General features: G+C 43.8%; 1 protein-coding gene across 1 annotated transcript; it reads right to left on the reverse strand.

Annotated features, from left to right (window-relative positions):
* Positions 1–3157: 3157 nt before the first annotated feature.
* LOC106598521 (BMP/retinoic acid-inducible neural-specific protein 3) lies at positions 3158–20490 on the reverse strand. The gene is made up of 8 exons (XM_014189565.2): positions 19923–20490; positions 19229–19520; positions 14964–15154; positions 12224–12435; positions 8056–8161; positions 7424–7660; positions 6148–6370; positions 3158–4557 (listed from the first exon to the last, which is right to left on the reverse strand). Exons 2-8 carry the CDS (start codon positions 19480–19482, stop codon positions 3396–3398), a joined length of 2385 nt encoding a protein of 794 aa, XP_014045040.1. The 5' UTR covers positions 19483–19520; positions 19923–20490; the 3' UTR covers positions 3158–3395.
* Between the last annotated feature and the right edge of the window lie 276 nt (positions 20491–20766).

Raw genomic sequence — 20766 nt, forward strand, 5'->3', positions numbered from 1 at the left:
GATGGATAACCACCCATCACTCCTTAACCCCAGGGGGGAACGTCTTATGAATCTAGATTAAGCAACGACAAGCCACTTCTGCAAGTGCAAGTGATCTAAAATGCAAGTCATACTCAAACAGCTCACACTGTAGTCTAGAGACAAGTCCTTTTGGGAGTTCGGGTCTAATTTCACCCTTGGTCATTGAGCCTTCAATCAACTCCCTATTTGCTCTGTGAGCTAATTATCTCTGATAAAGGCCATTGATACCTAGCCTGTGTTTGATGCTGTGCATGTCTGTCTACCTCCCTCTCTCATCCTTCACAGTGAGTGTGAATGGCAGCCAGAGACAGAGGGGCGGAGGCTACTGTCCTCACTATACCCTTGGTAATCTGTGCCAAGGCTGTTACAGAATGGAGACACTGTGAGACACTGTGTTCTGCAGCTCCAGATGGGCAGTACTAACACAGCACATTTGCAGCACCTCGTTCTCCTTCCATTAGCAAATGACTTACATAGGTTTCAGTAGGTGTGTGTTAGTATCAATCCAATAATCCACTGTAATAACACAGTGGTCATATACATTTGGAATAGATGCTGATTTGATACTTGTATAAATCAGATCAAATCCTCTCTATCCAATAATAAATTGCAGCATTTTCTGTAAAAAGGGAAAGGGATGCATTTTTCCAAATCTTTCCAATATACACTACCGGTCAAAAGTTTTAGAACACCTACTCATTCAAGGGTTTTCCTTTATTCTACATCGTAGAATAATAGTGAAGACATCAAAACTATGAAAAAATGCATATGGAATCATGTGGTAACCAAAAAAGTGTTAAACAAATCCAAATAAGTAACGGACACATCTCAACATCAACTGTTCAGAGCAGACTGTGTGAATCAGGCCTTCATGGTCGAATTGCTGCAAAGAAAACACTACTAAAGAACACCAATAAGAAGAGAGACATACTTGGGCCAAGAAACACGAGCTACGGATATTAAACCGGTGGAAATTTGTCCTTTGGTCTGGAGTCCAAATTGGAGATATTTCCCACCGTAAAGCATGGAGGAGGAGGTGTTATGGTGTGGGGGTGCTTTGCTGGTGACACTGTCTGTGATTTATTTAGAATTCAAGGTGCACTTAACCAGCATGGCTACCACAGCATTCTGCAGTGATACACCATCCCATCTGGTTTCACTTAGTGGGACTATCATTTGTTTTTCAACAGGACAATGACCCAACACACCTCCAGGCTGTGTAAGCGATTTTTTTTTTACCAAGAAGGAGAGTGATGGAGTGCTGCATCAGATGACCTGGCCTCTACAATCCCCCGACCTCAACCAAATTGAGATGGTTTGTGATGAGTTGGACCGCAGAGTGAAGGAAAAGCAGCCAACAAGTGCTCAGCATATGTGTGAACTCTTTCAAGACTGTTGGAAAAGCATCCAGGTGAAGCTGGTTGAGAGAATGCCAAGAGTGCAAAGCTGTCAAGGCAAAGGGTGGCTATTTGAAGAATCTCAAATATATACTGCTCAAAAAAATAAAGGGAACACTTAAACAACACAATGTAACTCCAAGTCAATCACACTTCTGTGAAATCAAACTGTCCACTTAGGAAGCAACACTGATTGACAACACATTTCACATGCTGTTGTGCAAATGGAATAGACAACAGGTGGAAATTATAGGCAATTAGCAAGACACCCCCAATAAAGAAGTGGTTCTGCAGGTGGGGACCACAGACCACTTCTCAGTTCCTATGCTTCCTGGCTGATGTTTTGGTCACTTTTGAATGCTGGCGGTGCTTTCACTCAAGTGGTAGCATGAGACGGAGTCTACAACCCACACAAGTGGCTCAGGTAGTGCAGCTCATCCAGGATGGCACATCAATGCGAGCTGTGGCAAGAAGGTTTGCTGTGTCTGTCAGCGTAGTGTCCAGAGCATGGAGGCGCTACCAGGAGACAGGCCAGTACATCAGGAGACGTGGAGGAGGCCGTAGGAGGGAAACAACCCAGCAGCAGGACCGCTACCTCTGCCTTTGTGCAAGGAGGAGCAGGAGAAGCACTGCCAGAGCCCTGCAAAATGACCTCCAGCAGGTCACAAATGTGCATGTGTCTGCTCAAATGGTCAGAAACAGACTCCATGAGGGTGGTATGAGGGCCCAACCTCCACAGGTGGGGGTTGTGCTTACAGCCCAACACCGTGCAGGACGTTTGGCATTTGCCAGAGAACACCAAGATTGGCAAATTCGCCACTGGCACCCTGTGCTCTTCACAGATGAAAGCAGGTTTACACTGAGCACGTGACAGACGTGACAGAGTCTGGAGACGCCGTGGAGAACGTTCTGCTGCCTGCAACATCCTCCAGCATGACCGGTTTGGCGGTGGGTCAGTCATGGTGTGGGGTGGCATTTCTTTGGGGGGCCGTAGCCTGACTGCCATTAGGTACCGAGATGAGATCCTCAGACCCCTTGTGAGACCATATGCTGGTGCGGTTGGCCCTGGGTTCCTCCTAATGCAAGACAATGCTAGACCTCATGTGGCTGGAGTGTGTCAGCAGTTCCTGCAAGAGGAAGGCATTGATGCTATGGACTGGCCCGCCCGTTCCCCAGACCTGAATCCAATTGAGCACATCTGGGACAACATGTCTCGCTCCATCCACCAACATCACGTTGCACCACAGACTGTCCAGGTGTTGGCGGATGCTTTAGTCCAGGTCTGGGAGGAGATCCCTCAGGAGACCATCCGCCACCTCATCAGGAGCATGCCCAGGCGTTGTAGGGAGGTCATACAGGCATGTGGAGGCCACACACACTACTGAGCCTCATTTTGACTTGTTTTAAGGACATTACATCAAAGTTGGATCAGCCTGTAGTGTGGTTTTCCACTTCAATTTTGAGTGTCACTCCAAATCCAGACCTCCATGGGTTGATAAATTGGATTTCCATTGATTATTTTTGTGTGATTTTGTTGTCAGCACATTCAACTATGTAAAGAAAAAAGTATTTAAGAAGATGATTTATTTCATTCAGATCTAGGATGTGTTGTTTAAGTGTTCCCTTTATTTTTTTGAGCAGTGTATAATATATTTTGATTTGTTTAACACTTTTTTGCTTACTACATGATTCCATATGTGTTATTTCATAGTTTTTGTGTCTTCACTATTATTCTACAATGTAGAAAATAGTAAAAAAAATAAAGAAAAACCCTTGAATGAGTAGGTGTGTCCAAACTTTTGACCGGTGTTGATAAAAACATCAAATTTAATGACAGTTATATACAATTAAAGCCATGAACGGCAAACACCAACACAAACAGACCCGTGGACAAAAGATATAGGCTATGGGGCTGACATAGTATCTGACTCGGTTAATACAAAAAACATCACATTGGCCCCGTCCACCTGCCCATTATTAACTACATAGCTTGGTTGCCTCGTACTCCACAGAGTTTGGTTGTCTGGCACTGAAAGCCTGTAGAGAAGCGAGGATTCTGGTCACTTCTGAACTGGACAGTTTCAGTCTTTGACGGAGCAGACACGAGAACAGGTCCATGGGCTGAGCTCCTGGAGGGGAGAGGCGGTTGACCCTATAGCGGACCTCTACCAGCTGCAGCAGGGCTGAGTCCTGGGATCCCTGGGTGTACGGGTAGTCCAGCTGCAGGATTAGGTCCTGGATTGCGTCTGGGTCAAAGTGCATGCTGTATCCAAACAGCTGCATGCTGTTGATCTTCATGTAGCCCATGTTCTGGGATGAATACGCCTCCACAGGTTCCACGGCGCCCTCTGGTGGTTCAAAGTACGCTCTACTAGCGTTTCTGTGTCCCTCAACCTCCGAGCCTGGCCCCGAATCCCTAATGCGGCTCCGCAGGTAGAAATGGACAGTCTCGAAAAAGCTCTTCCACCGGTTGCCCAGTGTCAAGGTCCAGTTGTAGCAGTCCAGGGGGATATCCAGTTTGGTCCTCTTCCAGTCAGGGTAGCCATGCTGGCCGATCGGCATGGTCCAGCTCTCCGAGTGGCTGCCCCCGAATGGGTTGACGAACACGGACAGCGCAGGCTCCAGCGTGCTGTTCTTGGTCAGGCACACCTGGAGCGTCACCCCCAGGAGCATGTGCACGCGTTTGGACTTGTAGCGGTTGCTCTTCAGCGTCAGCAGCATCCTCTTCCGCCACGATGGGTCGAACCAGGCGTTGAGGCGCACATCGCTGCTGACGAAGATGGCGTGCAGGGCAATGCGCGGGTCACGGCGCTGGAGTAGGTAGCGCAGCTCCAAGTCCTGAAGGTCGCGGTCGCTCTCCAAACCCAGGTAAGGATCCGTGGGGTCAGGTACGGCGGGTCGGCAGAGCCCCTGGCCTAGAAAGAAGCCCGGGTTGCAGCTGGAGCAGCGGGTGCGGTTCTCGGGGGAACAAGATGCACAGCGGGGGCCTTCTCCCACAGAGCAGGGGACGGGGCCCTGGCAGGAAGAGTGGTGGTAGGGGCAGGAACAGCTCCTGGTCTGCTCAGAGTACACGCCGATGTGGTCGTTCTCACTGCAGTACAGGAGGGACAGGATGTAGCTCAGCCAGTAGCGGAGGGGTCTGAGGACAGAGGACAGCACATACTGTAGGTGAACATACCTTTTCATTTGTTAGTCAATTAACGTTTTCTTTTTGTTTCTGTCTTTGAAATATGTTAAAAACATCTCATCAGACACAATACTGCACATTCACAGCAACAATATCTGTCAATTAAGTAGGATAGGCAGAGCAGAAGCCCCAACTCTGCTCTTGTAGGCTCAGCTGCTGGAATGCAAGCTAAATCAGACCAAAATGAAAATGTTCCTCTAGTCGTGAATTCCTCCTGAGTAGGCAGGTGGGTGCTGACTGAGAGAGCAAAACACTACCTCATTTGAATATAAACAGAAAATCTTACTTAGTGTTCTTTATGGATAGAAAGTTCAAGCAGCTACCACTATAGGCACTCAAGAACACACTCAAGAACACACACACACACACACACACACACACACACACACACACACACACACACACACACACACACACACACACACACACACACACACACACACATACACATACACACACACACACACAGACTTTTGTTCAATGTATGAATATTGAATACTAACCACCCAGTACAATTACAGAGCAAATAAACTATGCATAAAACATTTCATAAGATCACATGCGGAAAAAATGGACCAGTCTAATAATTGGGAACCTCCATCAAATCCCCCTTTATGACTAGAAGGGTGTGATAAAGCAGTGTAATTGGATTGAGGATTGTGGAAGCAGAGCGTTTGGCAGTAGTACTGAAGGATTTTGTAATGTAGTTAATTTCTTCCAAAGAATGGCCATCAAAACAGAGAGGTCAGGAGAGAGGAATCCAGCACCGTGAAGTTATGCTCAAAGGAAAGCCTCTCTGGAAGACTGGAGTAACTAATAACAGCTAGATCAGGTAGCATTACATAGGGCTGAACCGGGAGCAAGAGGACTACTCGTGTCAGGTCTCAGGGGTTCTGTTGGACCCGTTAAGAACTCTGCCAAGCGCCACAGTAGTCACAGTGCATGAACCATTTATAGTCTGCTTAGAAATAGTATTTGTACAGATACAGTACAAGAGATAGCCCGGTCCCAGATCATGTTTGTACTATCTTGCCAGCCTTGTAAGACAGCACAAACGGATCTGGGACCAGGCTAACCAAATTATAATTGGAATGTTGTTCAGACTGTAGTTTTGACTGTTAATGAAAACGGTTACTTCAGCAGAGGCATAAGATAAAGAGGACCTAACCGTTTGAATGCCAAAAGGTTTGTTATTGATACTCTTATTCTGAGTGTGGATGTGTGACACTATCTGAAGACTTATTGTGGCCTAGTGAGTAGGTACTTCATCTTTTATTGAGCCCAGTGGTTTTAGATACTTTGAATAACACAAGTTAAAACAGTAGTAATTGCATTGCAATAAGCGACTGCCAGTTGTCCAGCTATCCTCAACTCTGGTTTTCCTAGGTGAGACTCATTTTCGTCCGTCAGCCCTTCTTGTCTCCTAAAACGGCTCTTTTTTTGTGTGTCTTTCTTTCTCACACAGTGCATAAATAATTTGCATAATTACAAGACAAAGGAAGTTTGGGGGAAACCTCGGGTTAATGAAAAAATACTCTATACCTCTCCCTGTGCAGCACAATTCTGGGCTGATGGCGGCATCTCTTAATGAGGCTGAAGAGCTTGTTAGCGGTGTGGCGCGCTTTGTCGAGAAGCAGGCCTCTCGTGGTCTCTAGCTGCCTGTAGCGCTGGAGCAGACCCCCATCCGTCCTCCACAAGTGCTCCACGACAGATTTGTTCACAGCGTAATGGGTTGGCAGCCTTCCGACGAAGCTCTGGAACTCCTCTAAAAAAGAAATAAACATGAATAAGTGAAGTTTTGTTCTGGCGGGGAGCCACGTGAGCCATTGGGGAATAATTATAACGTGTGACAGTATGTCTGTTCTCATTGTTTTTGTCTGTCCCAGAAAAGTAAACAAACCCAAATATAAATAAACAACAGCGTGTTCAGATTGTTTCTTTCTTCTCAGCTTACTAGAGTGCAGAACTGTTATTTCAAGAGTTATCATATTTTATTAACCACCTGTCTGTAGTGTGCACCATTGAATGGTTTAGTCACTAATTGGTCATTTATCAGATGGTATGAGATGGTGGTTGAAGTGGGTGCAAATATACACTTCCAGCTGTCGAAGCAAGGTCATGTATATTGCCATGGTAACCTATTACATCATGAGCGTTGGGCCGGTAACCGAAAGGTCGCTGGTTTGAATCCCCAAGTGGATAAAACCTGCCCTAGAGCACGGCAGTTAAACCCGGGCGCTGATTAAGGCAGCGCCTTGCATCTCTCTGATTCGGAGGGGTTGTTTTTTTATTTAACTAGGCAAGTCAGTTAAGAACAAATTCTTACTTACAATGGCCTACCCCTAACCCGGACGACACTGGGCCAATTGTGCGCCGCCCTATAGGACTCCTGATCACAGCCGGTTGTGATACAGCCCGGGATCAAACCAGGGTTTGTAGTGACGCCTCTAGAACTGAGATGCAGTGCCTTAGACCCCTGCGCCACTCAGGTTGAATGGGTTCAGTTCTGCAACTAACTATGTTTCCCCTATTTCAAAAGTGTTTCCAAGAAGTGAGAAATCCCACGAGACACTTTTATTATGCGACTTCAGTAAGGTTTTTAATCTCCACCGTATCTCTGAACAATGCTTTTTATCATTCTCACATATGGAAGCTTATTGAATGCCTGAATACCTTACTCTCTGCATTCTACACTACATTATTGCAAGTTAAAAACAAGCTGGCTAAAGCAGAAATATCCTGCCACCCAGGCTGCTCAATTGTCGCTCATCACCAAGGTCATTGAACTGTTGCATGTTCAACTATATCCAGTAAACACCTGATTCCTCAAACTCCTCGTTGGCCAGTGTCCAGGCCTCTCTGAGGCGGAGCAGGTTGTTCTCCAGGGCCTGGAGGTCCGTCTGTGGACAGTTGCACTGTGGGAAGTCCGGGCTGCACTGGCACCAGCAGTCACTGGCCCTGCACACAAACTGGCCCTCCGAGTTGCAGCCGATGTAGCTGAGGGCTGCCGTGACGAAGCGGCTCCGCAGGTACGCTGGCAGAATGACCTGGAGTCCTGGGGAGGCCAGAGAGGCGTGGGTGAGTATTTTGGGGTGTATAAGAAGGCAAAACAAACAGATATTGCCGCTAAATTGCTTTTGAAGATCCCACTTCAGAAACCAAATACAACTAAGTCATCCCGGGGTTTGATAAAGATTCTCGCAGGTTAGCCTCGAGAAGCAATTATATTCCAGATAGGAACTACTGTGCCCTGTCTTTGCTGCATTGGACCTCCTGAAGAATGCATTCCATGTTGAGCCAGCTGTATTGAGTTACTGTAAACTATTCCCTCTACTTTGCTGGGAATACATATATTCGTGTTAACCATGAAAGGCACACCTGGCTCTTCCAAGTTCATTCAGAGTGATACACCTGTTGATGTTTTGTCTTTAGTTCTAGTTTCAGACATACCTTGTAATTGGATCTTGTTTTCTGGACTGTGGACCAGTACTGAGCTGACAGAGTCAAGGTTATCATAGTTACTGCATCCAAGGGGGCCTGTCCTGGTTTCAGTCACCTGGGGAGGTAAGGGAACTAATTAATGTTGAAAGTTAATACATTTTCTGATGTTATGTTTCATGCCTCAAACATCAGAGAATGAACTAGGAAAATATTCTGTGGAACTGAATGAATAGTATGTGTGTTCTGGTAGGCTATCATAAAGGAAGGACATCAATCTTTGATAAGAGTGAAAAAGATAATCATCTTCCAATGTTAAATCATATCGACTCCATCAATCTTATTCATGGTATTGAATAATTTAAACCACAATGACAATCCATAAATTAATCTAAAAGAAACAATAAGAGTTGGTTGAAATATTATTGTGGCTCCCGAGTGGCGTAGCAGTCTAAAACACTGCGTCTCAGTGTCACTACAGACCCTGGTTCGATTCCAGGCTGTATCACAACCCGGCCGTGATTGGGAGTCTCATAGGGCGGCACACAATTGGCCCAGCGTCGTTAGGGTTTGGCCGGGTTAGGCCATCATTGTAAATAAGAATTTATTCTTAATTGACTTGCCTAGTTAAATAAAATAAAACATATTTTGAAATAGCATACATTTAGTTGGCGAGTTATTGTACAATGGTGGTGGAGAATTCATAATTAATTTACTTTCATTCCTTCCCAGTCACCAATATTTCAAGGTGATCATGCGAATCAGTGTTCCTCAATTCGGGTCACTCACAACTGATTACAGTGTCTTTTTCATAATTTTATATATAGTAGTATGTAAGCTGATCTACTCCCTAAAAAAAAAATATATATATATATATATATATATACACAGTGAGGGAAAAAAGTGTTTGATCCCCTGCTGATTTTGTACGTTTGCCCACTGACAAAGAAATGATCAGTCTATAATTTTAATGGTAGGTTTATTTGAACAGTGAGAGACAGAATAACAACAAAAAAATCCAGAAAAACGCATGTCAAAAATGTTATAAATTGATTTGCATTTTAATGAGGGAAATAAGTATTTTACCCCCTCTCAATCAGAAAGATTTCTGGCTCCCAGGTGTCTTTTATACAGGCAACGAGCTGAGATTAGGAGCATACTCTTAAAGGGAGTGCTCCTAATCTCAGTTTGTTACCTGTATAAAAGACACCTGTCCACAGAAACAATCAATCAATCAGATTCCAAACTCTCCACCATGACCAAGACCAAAGAGCACTCCAAGGATGTCAGGGACAAGATTGTAGACCTACAGAAGGCTGGAATGGGCTACAAGACCATTGCTAAGCAGCTTGGTGAGAAGGTGACAACAGTTGGTGCGTTTATTCGCAAATGGAAGAAACACAAAAGAACTGTCAATCTCCCTCGGCCTGGGGCTCCATGCAAGATCTCACCTCGTGGAGTTGCAATGATCATGAGAACGGTGAGGAATCAGCCCAGAACTACACGGGAGGATCTTGTCAAGGTAGCTGGGACCATAGTCACCAAGAAAACAATTGGTAACACACTACGCCATGAAGGACTGAAATCCTGCAGCGCCCGCAAGGTCCCCCTGCTCAAGAAAGCACATATACATGCCCGTCTGAAGTTTGCCAATGAACATCTGAGGACAACTGGGTGAAAGTGTTGTGGTCAGATGAGACCAAAATGGAGCTCTTTGGCATCAACTCAACTCGCCGTGTTTGGAGGAGGAGGAAGAACACCATCCCCACCATCAAACATGGAGGTGGAAGCATTATGCTTTGGGGGTGTTTTTCTGCTAAGGGGACAGGACAACTTCACCGCATCAAAGGGACGATGGACGGGGCCATGTACCATCAAATCTTGGGTGAGAACCTCCTTCCCTCAGCCAGGGCATTGAAAATGGGTCGTGGATGGGTATTCCAGCATGACAATGACCCAAAACACACGGCCAAGGCAACAAAGGAGTGGCTCAAGAAGAAGCACATTAAGGTCCTGGAGTGGCCTAGACAGTCTCCAGACCTTAATCCCATAGAAAATCTGTGGAGGGAGCTGAAGGTTCGAGCTGCCAAACGTCAGCCTCGAAACGTTAATGACTTGGAGAAGATCTGCAAAGAGGAGTGGGACAAAATCCCTCCTGAGATGTGTGCAAACCTGGTGGCCAACTACAAGAAACGTCCGACCTCTGTGATTGCCAACAAGGGTTTTGCCACCAAGTACTAAGTCATGTTTTGCAGAGGGGTCAAATACTTATTTCCCTCATTAAAATGCAAATCAATTTATAACATTTTTGACATGCGTTTTTCTGGATTTTTTTTGTTGTTATTCTGTCTCTCACTGTTCAAATAAACCTACCATTAAAATTATAGACTGATCATTTCTTTGTCAGTAGGCAAACGTACAAAATCAGCAGGGTACAAATCTTACGTCTTACGTCAACCATTCTGTAGCATGATAAACCATGATGTAGAGCAGGGCTGGGCAACTCCAGTCCTCGGGGGCCTGATTGGTGTCACACTTTTGCCCCTAGACCCAACTAACACCTCTGACTCCAATAATCAACTAATCATGATCTTCAGTTCAGAATGTAATCAGTTTAATCAGCGGTGTTTGTCAGAGATGGGGGGGGGGGGAGGGGACACCACTCGGGTTCTGCGAGGACTGGAGTTGCCCATCCCTAACGTAGATGAAGTGAATCACGATACGACTTGAGATGAATCATAATCAAACCTCTAGATTTATGCCTCAGTAACAGCATATTTCCTCCATATTCTCCAGCATATGTGTTTTAATGAAGGACTATATGCAACTGGCAGTGCTGAACACCCCTCAACACCTATTCAAAACCTTTTCTTGACCAATTGACACTCAGCTCACTCCACAAAATGGCTGACAAAGGTGGTTAGCTTGGACGGAAATTAATAGAAAGATATGGACTGATATATCATCCTGATGAATAACTAACTATGCTGTAGGAAGGCACTTTCAGTCAGGTGACCACTTCTCCTCATCAATATCAGGTATGCCTGCCACATTGAGAAATTAACCTATTTTAATATCCATTTCAGATGATTGAATGGAGTATCGGGGTACTGTAGTATGTGGGGCAACACTACAACACTACTAGCGTCTCTCTTGATCATCACATACTAACACCTGCCATTGGTGAGAGATCACCAATGGCCTACAGCAGTGGTTCCCAAACTTTTATAGTCCCGTACCCCTTCAAACGTCGTGTGAGAAACTCGTCATCATGCAAGCGGTCAGACAAGTGAAAATGATGGTCAGTACAGAAAACCTTAAGCTCGTCTCTCAATTCAGAAAAATGTGTCAATACTTTGCCCCTTGATAACAAGCGCACTTCGGTATGCTGTAAAAACATTACATGGTTGCTGCCCATATGATTGCATATTGCGGAAAATACAGGAGAGTTCAGGGGCCTTGCTTTAACTAAGTTGACCATTTTCACTGTAGTGTCCAAAACGTCTTTCAAGCTGTTAGGCATTCCCTTGGCAACAAGAGCCTCTTGGTGGATGCTGCAGTGTACCCAAGTGGCGTCGGGAGCAACTGCTTGCACCCGCATTACCAAATGTATAGCCCAGTTGGAAAATCTAAATGGACTGTTTGAAAATGTGAATCACATATTTACTTGGCGTACCTCCGACGGCACTGCTGTAAATACTTTTTATGTAGATATTCTATACTGACAGAACCATGTTCATCAGTCTCTATCGCCCTTGATATATAATTAGAACACATGTGGGTACAGTCTGATGTAAGTCACATGAAATTCTTATGACTTGAAACATGTTAATTCTCAGCAGTTTTCATTTTTAGATAAAAGCACTCATATCTGATACACTATGCAGCAACGCTTACATACTGAATCGGCACAGCGAGAGTCTGACAATAAGGAAAAATCTAAATCAAAACAACACATCAACATGCTACACTGTGAATATTTCACATGAATAAAATGGCAACAGTAAATGCAACAGTACACTTGCCTCCCCCAAAGAAAAATCTCAAGAAAACATAGCAAAGTCGTTGCAGCAGCTGCATTGGTTTAACACAGTTTGACCTCCTATAATAACCTATATTAGCATCTAACTTCCCCTCTGTATGCCCAGAGGCAGAGAGAGGGCAGTCAGGGGTCTCTTACCCTGATGGCGGTGGAGGCGATCTGGAGGTGGTGGAGCCGGCGCAGGGTGTTCTCCCTGTCGGTAAAGTAGGAGGCAGCCAGCTGGTGAAGGGCCTCCAGGGTCACCACCCCAGCCCCCGTATTGTTGTGGCTGCTACCCTCAGCTCCAGCCCCTGGTTCTGGGCCTCGGCTCAGCTTCCGCTTATCCACAAATATCGTCAAGGACTCCTCCCCTGATTACAGGAAATTAGGGAAGGGGAGACTGTTAACTGAGCCAGAGATGCTTATCAATGGTGATCATCTCCCATCTCTTCTTTAGAGAGGTTCCAATTATACATTGACTGTGATGAAGACAGATAATGAGCAGAACATGTTTAATCTCACCCCAATCCAGCAACCATACTGAACTGAGTTCCTTGTTTTAATACAGTTGAAGTCAGAAGTCTACATACACTTAGTTTGGAGTCATTAAAAATCGTTTTTCAACCACTCCAAAAATGTCTTGTTAACAAATTATAGTTTTGGCAAGTCGGTTTAGACATCTACTTTGTGCATGACACAAGTCATTTTTCCAACAATTCTTTACAGACAAATTATTTCACTTATAATTCACTGTATGACAATTCCTGTGGGTTAGAAGTTACACTAAGTTGACTGCGGCTTTAAACAGCTTGGAAAATTCAAAAAAATTATATCATGGCTTTAGAAGCTTCTGATAGGCTAATTGACATAATTTGAGTCAATTGGAGGTGTACCTGTGGATGTATTTCAAGGCATATGTTAAAACTCAGTGCCTCTTCGCTTGACATCATGGGAAAATTAAAAGAAATCAGCCATGACCTTGTAGACCTCCAAGTCTGGTTCATCCTTGGGAGCAATTTCCAAATTCCTGAAGGTACCACATTCATCTGTACAAACAATAGTACGCAAGTATAAACACCATGGGACCACGCAGCCGTCGTACCGCTCAGGAAGGAGACGCATTCTGTCTCCTAGAGATGAACGTACTTTGGTGCGAAAAGTGCAAATCAATCCCAGAACAACAGCAAAGGACCTTGTGAAGATGCTGGAAGAAACGGGTACAAAAGTATCTATATCCACAATAAAACGAGTCCTATATCGACATAACCTGAAAGGCTGCTAAGCAAGGAAGAAGCCACTGCTCCAAAACCGCCATAAAAAAGCCAGACTACGGATTGCAACTGCACATGAGGACAAAGATCGTACTTTTTGGAGAAATGTCCTCCGGTCTGATGAAACAAATATGGAACTGTTTCGCCATAATGACCATTGTTATGTTTGGAGGAAAAAGGGGGAGGCTTGCAAGCCGAAGAACACCATCCCAAACGTGAAGCATGGGGGTGGCAGCGTCATGTTGTGGGGGTGCTTTGCTGCAGGAGGGACTGGTGCACTTCACAAAATAGATGGCATCATGAGGAAGGACAATTATGTGGATATATTGAAGCAACATCTCAAGACATCAGTCAGGAAGTTAAAGCTTGGTCGCAAATGGGTCTTCCAAATGGTCAATGACCCCAAGCATACTTCCATAGTTGTGGCAAAATGGCTTAAGGACAACAAAGTCAAGGTATTGGAGTGGCCATCACAAAGCCCTGACCTCAATCCCATAGAAAAATTGTTGGCAGATCTGAAAAAGCGTGTGCGAGCAAGGAGGCATACAACCCTGACTCAGTTACACCAGCTCTGTCAGGAGGAATGGGCCAAAATTCCCCCAACTTATTGTGGGACGCTTGTGCAAGGCCACCCAAAACATTTCACCCAAGTTAAGCAATTGAAAGGCAATGCTACCAAATACTAATTGAGTGTATGTAAACTTCTGACCCACTGGGAATGTGATGAAAGAAATAAAAGCTGAAATAAATGATTCTCTCTACTATTATAGTAAGCGGTGTGTAACTGGCTGCAGAAATGGGTAACAGCCGGAGCACTTTAATGACGCAAAAAAACAAACTGCACCCAGAACTGCAAAATACAGGTTGAAATAACCCGTCTCACACCAGTCTAAAATGTACAATACACTTACAACAAACAATTCCACACACAGACATGGGGGGAACAGAGGGTTATATACATGTCAAGTGATGAGGGAATGTAAACCAGGTGTGCGGGAAGACAAGACAAAACAAATGGAAAATGAAAGGTGGATCGGCGATGGCTAGAAGACCGGTGATGTCGACCGCCGAACGCCGCCCGAACAAGGAGAGGAACCGACTTCGGCGGAAGTCGTGACAATTATTCTGACATTTCATTCTTAAAATAAAGTGGTGATCCTAACTGACCTAAGACAGGGAATTTTTACTCTGATTAAATGTCAGGAATTGTTAAAAACTGGGTTTAAATGTATTTGGCTAAGGTGTATGTAAACTTCCGACTTCAACTCTCTCTCTATATATATATATATATATATATACAGTAGCTTTTTAAGCACATAAGATACAGAATAATACATCAATTCCAAACTGTATAATTTCCACATTACATATGTTACTACAAATATACCCCTTATGCAGAAGTATCTGCTGTAGCTAAGTTATTGAATGTAATGTATGGTTCAGACACTAGGAATTGTACATACATTACATTCAGTAACAGATTTTACATTTAAAAGTTATATGAAATTCCCTCTTGAAAAACCCACTTCTAAGGAGTCTAAGGAGTCAAAGACCGTCTCCCTAGGGAACGATCCTGCTGTGATGCGGGTCAAGTAGGAACCAAGGTTTGGAGCCTCTGTTTACTGTACCTCCAAGAGTGGCGGACAGCAGGAGGTGAGTCCCGTACTTCTTGATAATGGTCTCAGTGATCCTGCGGAGGGTGGGCCGCCGCCCCAACTGCCTGACTGTGCCCATGAAGTCAGGGTCGAGGGGCGGAGCCAGGCCGCTGCCGTCCCGCCTCTCCACCGCCAGGCTGTTGACTTTCCATCGGCCGAACTCCCTGGTAACGACGTCATGACAACACATTTCATTAATTCATTGATTGAGTTCTTGGTTCGTGGAGAGAGTTTTCAGTTTGTGAAATTGTCACAAACTTAACAGGCTGTTGAGAACATTTATTTGAACGTAATTGTAGAATGTGAAAACCTACATTTAACACAAACAAACCCCAACGCAGACAGACACAATATTTATAGACAGACACAGCATTTACAGACAGACACAAGCAGAATCTCTCACATATAGCTAATACATCCAGATGGTACGGAATTTTCCCTGGAGGAGCTGTGAGCATACTGCAGATATTTTCTCCTAAAGCTTTCTTATGTTGGCACGCAACTTCAGGGGGGGCAAGGGAAAGTGTCGAGTGACTTCAGGTTGGCTGGAATTTGCTCTGACAGGCATTGCCACTGGCTAATAAACAGTGGGTCACCCTGCCAACACATATGTTCACAGGTCTGTGAGACTGTATGACCTTGTCTTACAATTGTCTTTGTTGGTGCTCTTTTGCCATGTTTCATTGTAGCTTCGATCTTGCTGTTGCGATGAAAGGAAACCTCAGTTTCACAATGCCTTTGTTAGGTGACCACAGTACAATCGTGCTATTGTAGCATGATAGTCCTTATGAGAGGGTCCAATGCAGCACTAGGCATAATAATTATTATAAATTCTCAATATGACCATGAAACTACTGACCCTATATGCCAGATTACCCATGCACCAGTGTAATGTCCCTATAAGTAGAAAAAAAAGGTGAAATCTAGAACCTAAAATTGTTCTTTGGCTGTCTCCATAGGAGAACCCTTTGAAGAACCCTTTTTGGTTGCAGGTAGAACCCTTTTGAGTACCATGTAGAACTCTTTATGCAGAGGGTTCTACATAGATCAACCAAAAGTTCTACCTCTAACCAAAAAGGATTCTATTTGGACCCAAAAGGGGTTCTGATATGGGTACAGCCGAATAACCCTTCTGGAACCATTTTTTCTAAGAGTGTTCGGGTAACCATGAATCACAGCTAATCCTGAACCATATTTGAATGACCATGAATCATCCTATGACCGTGAGCCATTTAGAGCAAAATGAGAACCTCTGCCTTGGAGCCTTTCAGGAAACCATAGAAATGCTTTAACTCTAAGCACTTGAGGCGTCCATAGCTAACCAAATATATTCATAATGTGATCTCACAAAGCCCTTGTGATTCACCATTAGCCTACTGTTTGTGGTGACCATTAGCCGCTTCGTACACAGTGTACTGACTCGTGTCACATCGAGCTCAAGTGTTGCGTACAAAGTCATGTCCCATCTAGGGACCTGCAAGCGATAGCGTTCTAATACGCTATTCTCTCTCCAATCTCCACAGTCAAGAGTCCTACTGCTCCAATATTTCAGACACTGCCTTCTTGTCTCTTCTCGTGGGAGGCAATCAAATCACTGCCACGAGAAACGATCAGCAGAGAAATAATTGAGGAATCAGGCCAGTGTAGAGGGTGTAATTACAGCCAATCATCCTAAAGAGAGACAGACTGCAGTGCCTCTCCGGGTGTCACTTGATGGCCTCTATAGATCACACCCTGGCGTTAGCCTGCAGGCTTATTCACCAGTGAGCACTTATGGATGGGAAGCAGGCATGCTGCGCTAACGCTACACTGGTGGATAATAGTCTGACAGCTTCCTGTTCAAAACCCGGGGCTCATGTGTAATCAAACACGGGGAAACGGGAAGGTCCTCCGAGGACCATGTGTAATCAAACACGGAGAAACGGGAAGGTCCTCCGAGGACCATGTGTAATCAAACACGGGGAAACGGGAAGGTCCTCCGAGGACCATGTGTAATCAAACACGGAGAAACGGGAAGGTCCTCCGAGGACCATGTGTAATCAAACACGGGGAAACGGGAAGGTCCTCCGAGGACCATGTGTAATCAAACACGGGGAAACGGGAAGGTCCTCCGAGGACCATGTGTAATCAAACACGGAGAAACGGGAAGGTCCTCCGAGGACCATGTGTAATCAAACACGGGGAAACGGGAAGGTCCTCCGAGGACCATGGAGAAAGGGTCGAGAGGAGAGACGGACGCCAGCGGTCCGATGTTAATCCACATGGTTACGTTGCTTGGACCTATATTCCAATCCAAACAGAGGATGTTTCAAAGTGAGGGCATCATATCAGTTGAAAAGATTCCCCATGTTGCTTTTGCTCCCTTCTAGAGAGAGAATTCAAATCAGTAGAACCTGTTCAGAGAGAGATATTTTTCATTAATAAAGCACGTATGACAAGTGAAGACATCAGCGTTCTCAAAGCCAGTAGAAATCCTCCTTTATCTGGCTTACCACAAGGGGGAGAACAAGTATTGAGTCATAGTGGAACAGCAGGACCATATTTAGGAATGTCATTATATTGTGGCACAAGGCCAGCATCATCCTGTACTTTCAACGGCTCATTGGAAGTTTGAGTAGTACACTTCACTTTCAAAAGAACTCCCACTTTCCGTTTATTCTAAACCATTTAGCAATGTTTCAGGCAATACTCTGCCATGTTCTAAAGCAGTCTGTCTATATCCTCTCTGTTACAGGGCATTAACCAGGGCACCTGTGTTCCACCAATGTCACAAGCAAAGTGCAACACATTCCATTCACACTAGTTCTGAAAACAACATACCCATCAATGTGAATTGTGGTGGACATCCAGTCTATGTTTACTTACAACGTATGTGTTGACGCCACAAGCGTTCATGGATTTGCGTGTATGCTATTTAGATACCGTGCCTACATCAGTCAGTGAACGCAAGATCAGGACTGAACAGAATTATAACATATATAAGAGTGTCCTTTAAAAAACAGTCACAACGACAGTGCTGTATGTAAAAGCACTGCTACGAAAGAATCTTATGCTGAGAGTTGATAACGACAGGCTATAGGTGGGAAGTGTTGTTCAGAGAGTGCCACAGAATAATCTCACTTGCTTGCGAGTAGGGTTGCAAAGGGAGGGTATACTACTGGGATCTTTCGAAGTTTACCAGTAAACTTTTACCAGTAAACTAGCTTTTAAGGTTTTGGGGAATTTTGTAAGACAACCTCTAGTAACCTTTAATGGGTACTTCAGATTATCACAGGTGTCTGTAATTATCTCTGGCCCTCTGTGTGGCCTTATCACATCTAAGATATATACAAAAAGTCAAATAAGATTATTTGACAATATAAAATATTCATGACAAAGCTGTAAAACATTATGCTAAATATAAACCATCAACGTAGTGATTCCCATTGGTGTTTTATTATGAGGGTTTCATCATGAAATATCCTTTATATATTTTTGGGAAAATGTATTTTAATATGTCAACATGTGTTTGTTGTAAATGTTTCCAAACTGGTGGCAGTTGCGGAAAAAAAAGTCAATTGTTGGAAGAGTTGCAGAGTTAATTGTTGGAAGAGTTGCAGAATTAATTGAAAATAATGCCTAAGTTGATTAGATGCTTTTTACATGAATTAGGCTATTTTCTCTTGAACCATATGGTCTAACCACTAGAAAATAATGGACAATATGTACACCTATATAACAAAGTAATACCATAGGAATAATTTATTTAAAAGTTATTCTAGTATAAATTACCTAAATTACCATAGATTACCTGTTAATTAAAACATTTGCATAAGATTCCGGTAAATTTTATGAAATTACCGGTAGCTTTGCAACCCTAGTTGTGAGGCTGTCTCTCTCTCCCTATATTTGTGTGTGTGTGAGAGAGAGAGAGAGAGAGAGATTTGTGACACTTTGTCACAAGAAAAGGGCAACCAGTGAAGAACAAACACCATTGTAAATACAACCTATATTTATGTTTATTTATTTTCCCTTTTGTATTTATCTATTTGCACATCATTACAACACTGTATATAGACATAATTACATTTTAAATGTCTTTATTATTTTGAAACTTTTGTAAGTGTAATATTTACTGTTAATTTTTTATTGATTATTTCACTTTTGTTCATGATCTATTTCACTTGCTTTGGCAATGTAAACATATGTTTCCTATCCCAATAAAGCCCCTTAAATTGACATTGACAGAAAAAGGTCACCTGAACATCTTGTATCTGGTAGTGTAGCCCTGCTGGTGTCTCTCCACCGACTCAGTGAACTCCAAAGAGTGGTGGAAGGGCCCTTTGTCCGACAGCAACCAGCCCATGGGCCCAGCGGTACCACCATCATCACTGGGTCCTGCCGCAGCAGTAACAACCCAAGTCCCGGTCCAGCAGCAGCACAGGATCAGAGCGAGCCCCTCCCACAGGAACAGCACAGACAGTCGTCTAAGACAGATACCCTGGCAGCTCATGCTTCACCCAACGACTCCTCATCCTCTCCAAACGTTGCCTGTGTCCCGGGGTGACAAACCATATGGGGGAATTTGCGAATCATGGAATGTTGATTTTATTGCAAAATGTGACAAGCTTACCTTACCCATGAGCAAAATACGTTGAAAATACGTATTTTTTTTGGTTGAAAAGACGTTAAAAATATGTATTGTTAACCAACTTCACTCATTGGGTATGTACTATACTGTATGTAATAATACTACACTGAGATGTTTTATATATTAAAATAAAACATAGAAAAGGATAGCTGTAATAAAAGTCAATAACAAATGTAATAAATAAATAGGCTACATAAATAAACATTATAATTCCTATGCAATTTGTCGTGCATGTTCACGTCATATTAACAGGCGCATGCAACATTTGAATAGATAGTGAAACAATATGCCTGCGTCCTTACCTGAATTTTTAAAATAGTATAAAGACCAATTATGTCTGATGCGTCAGTGAGATCCCGCGGTTGCACGAGCCCTAATAAAAATATGTATTTTCATGCTCTTTGGTCATAATATGAAATTAATTAATGAAGTGCCCGTGTAAGAAGTGACGCAAGGCTTAAATATATATATATAAAAAAATGATAACGTTTATTTTCCTCACAAAACTTCTTGTTCACAGGAAAAGACACCACTGTACATTCTGGAGCATAGAAATCCAAACATTATTTGGAAGAGTCCTCCGTAGATTGCTGGTGGATCTTACATTTGCCCCGCGCAACAACTTCAGCTCCAAAAACAGACGGGAAGAACTCTGGGCGTAAAAATAACGGTCAATAATTCCCAAGTTGAACACGCGTTTATTCAACTTCCTTTTTTTTAATTGAACATTTGCTGACTTAATTTGCAACCCCTTCAATTCCTGCATCGGGTGCAGAAGTAGCCTAATAGTTCGTTATCGGAGTTCATTTTCCTCAGCTCAGGCAGTTGCAGCCTCCCGGTTGCAGCATTAGTTGTGTGTTTGAATGAGAGAAGCGCTGGCACGGAATGGAGGGGGGAAGGAGATGGTTTTTTATGCCCACGTAAAGCTCCGTTTTTTGACAAATGAAACATTGTGTGCACAATGCACGTTGATGTATTTCATTTCGAATTTGATGATTGTAAGCTCAACTGTTCATTTAAATTGGGTTGAAAACGGGCGGAAGGTAGCCGAGTGGTTTAGAGCGTTGGGACTGTCACCGAAAGGTCGCTGGTTCAAATCCCCGAGCCGACTAGGTGAGGAATCTGTTGATGTTCCCTTGAGCAAGG

The sequence above is a fragment of the Salmo salar genome, chromosome ssa03, assembly GCF_905237065.1.
Source record: "Salmo salar chromosome ssa03, Ssal_v3.1, whole genome shotgun sequence".
NCBI classification, from domain to species: domain Eukaryota; kingdom Metazoa; phylum Chordata; class Actinopteri; order Salmoniformes; family Salmonidae; genus Salmo; species Salmo salar.